The 2500-nt window shown below is 40.8% G+C and overlaps 1 protein-coding gene across 4 annotated transcripts in view; it reads left to right on the forward strand.

Moving 5' to 3' along the window:
* The first annotated feature begins 1106 nt into the window (after window positions 1-1106).
* LOC122248599 (uncharacterized) overlaps window positions 1107-2500 on the forward strand; it is a 168384-nt gene continuing 166990 nt past the window's right edge. Inside the window, exons 1-2 of one of the 4 annotated variants that reach the window (XM_043008716.2) lie at window positions 1113-1134; window positions 1598-1751. In XM_043008716.2, coding sequence (XP_042864650.2) covers window positions 1653-1751 — 99 coding nt within the window. In that variant the 5' untranslated portion in view covers window positions 1113-1134; window positions 1598-1652. Of the gene's footprint in view, window positions 1752-2500 lie in introns of all 4 variants that reach the window. The other 3 variants (XM_043008715.2, XM_043008713.2, XM_043008717.2) reach the window with 3 other exon arrangements.

Raw genomic sequence — 2500 nt, forward strand, 5'->3', positions numbered from 1 at the left:
GGGGGTGGGGGTGGGGAGGGGTAGTGGGGGTGGTGAATGAGGAGGAGGAGGAGGAGGAGTAGGAAGACGTAGTGGGGTGGGGGTCTTGGATGAGGAGGTGGAAGGGTGGAGGTGGTGGTGGAGGAGGAGGAGGAGGAGGAGGAGGAGGAGGAGGAGGAGGAGGAGGAGGAGGAGGAGGAGAAGAAGAAGAAGAAGAAGGGGAAGAGAAAAAAGAGATAGAGTAAGAGTAGGAGGAGGAGGAAGAAGAGGAGAAGAAGATGAAGAAGAAGAAGAAGAGGAAGAGGAGATAGAGTAAGAGTAAGAGTAGTAGTAGTAGTAGTAGGAGGAGGAGGAGCAAGAGAAGAAGAGGAAGAAGAGACAGAGGCAGAGTAAGAGTAGGAGGAGGAGAGCAAAATAGAAAAGACGAAAGAAAGTAAAGATGAGAAAAAGGAAAAAGGAATAATAGAAAATGGGGAGTAGAATATAAAGAATAAATTGAAAAGAATATCAAGAGAGAAAAGGAAGAAAAAGGGAAGCTTAGAGGAGAAAAAAAGACGAAGATAAGGAAGAGGGAAGAAGGAAGAAGAAAGGGGAGGAGGAGGAAAAGAATAAGAAAATGGGAAGCAGGAAGAACAAAAAGAAAAAAAAAGAGGACGGAAGAAAGAAGAAAAGGGAGGAGGAAGAACAGAAGTAGAAGAAAGGGAGGAGGAAGAGAAGAAGAGAGGGAGAAAGAAGAAAAAGAAGAAATGAGAAGAAGAAGGAAGAGGAAAAATGAAAAGAAGAAGAGGAAGAAGATGAAAAGGGAGAAGAAGGCGAAGAAGAAAGAAGAAAAAAGAAGAAATGAGAAGAAGAAGAAGAAGAAGGAAGAGGAAGAAAGAAAAGAAGAAGAAATAAAAGAAGATGAAAAGGAGAAGAAGGCGAAGAAGAAGAAAAAAAAGAAAAGAAGAAGAAGAAGAAGAAGGAGAAGGCGAATAAGGAGAAGAAGAAGAAAAAAAAAAAAGGAGGAGTAGAAGGCGAAGGAGGAGGAGGAGGAGGAGTAAGAGGAGTAGGGGGAGCAGGGGTAGGGGGGAGGAGGGAGGGAGGCGGCGGTGGATTGTCCATCCCGGTCCATTAGCAGCAAGAGTCCCAGTAGCGCGCGGTCTCTGGTGGAGGAAGGTTGTGTGTGTCTCATCGTCTCAGCCACGCACTCGCTCGCTCAAACCCCCCGAATTCCAAGAGTTTGTTTTCCGTTCGACAATCACGGGATATAAAGAATATTGTTATCTTGGAGGTGTTTGGGAGTTTGTGAAACGGATTGTATATGTGTTTATTTATTTTTTTTCTTCTTCTCCGTGTCGGCAGTTTGCGACTTGATTTATGATTGTGTGAAGTGAGATTGTTTATAAGAAGAAAAAAGAGGTACATTGTGTATTTTTTTGTGCCCTTGCTGCGGTCGATAAGTGAATTGTAAATAAAATAAAAAATATATATAATAATAATATTGGTTATAATAATTTTTAATAGAAAACAGAAGAGCCAAAGATAAGGTTTGAAAAAAATATATAACGGTTGCCTTTCTGATTCAGAAGAAAGTTGCAGTGCTTTTATTTGCCTTTGTATCTATTCTATATCTATCTAGACATAGATATATCAACAGATAGAATATTTCCGCCCATTCTTCCGTTGCAAATTTCATGTCCGTTGACCGAGTTAGTGATGCACGTCATAAAGTGATTGGACAAGGAAGGATCGAGCATGTTTCCAAGATGGTGAACTTCCGAAATCCAAGAATGGTAAGTATCTTACAGGGCTGGCGTCCTGGTTGCTCTAGTTGAAGTCTCTCTCTCTCTCTCTCGTTCGGTCTTGCGAGAGAAAACCACCCCAAGTCCCTCTTGCTTGCTGTGCTTGCTGTGCTTGCTGTGCTTGCTTTACGAGGGAAATCTGGAGGTTATTTTAGACGTTGCTTTTTGGTAAGTTTGGTGGGGTTGCGTCGTGTGGTAAATAGGTCTGTTGAAATCTCTCTCGAGGGGGAAATCAAGACCTCTTTTTGTGCTTGCTTTACAAAGGCATGTGTTGAGTGTTTTACTTATCTATAGGTGTCTATATACGTGTTTATGTGTGCAAGATTGCTTGGTCTGATGAGTGTATATTTATTGAAATCTCTCTTGAGTTTGTTGCATATTCGGAAATATCTGTTTGTGTCTGCGCGTAGGTTTTTGCTTTGTAAAGCAAGTCACTTTTTGTATTTGCTTTAAACGGGAATATCTTTCAATGTTTTCGTTATTTATGGGTGTTTCTAAGTGTCTTTTGTAAGCGTGTAAGTGTACATTTCTGTGATATGTATTGACGTACATTATTGTCTTGCACTTACCATATAAGGAATGTACTCAATGTCGTCCTAATTTATTGTGATACATTAACTGCGTGTGTAAGTCTGAGAACATGTGATATACCTAAGTATGCATGATAGCAACGCAGATAAACGTACATGGCTTCAAGAAGAAAAAAATTATATAAGCAATGCATAATACGTAATGGTTCT

The sequence above is a fragment of the Penaeus japonicus genome, unplaced genomic scaffold (genome assembly GCF_977035675.1).
Source record: "Penaeus japonicus unplaced genomic scaffold, GWHDUDI00000001_assembly GWHDUDI00000028, whole genome shotgun sequence".
NCBI classification, from domain to species: Eukaryota; Metazoa; Arthropoda; class Malacostraca; order Decapoda; family Penaeidae; genus Penaeus; species Penaeus japonicus.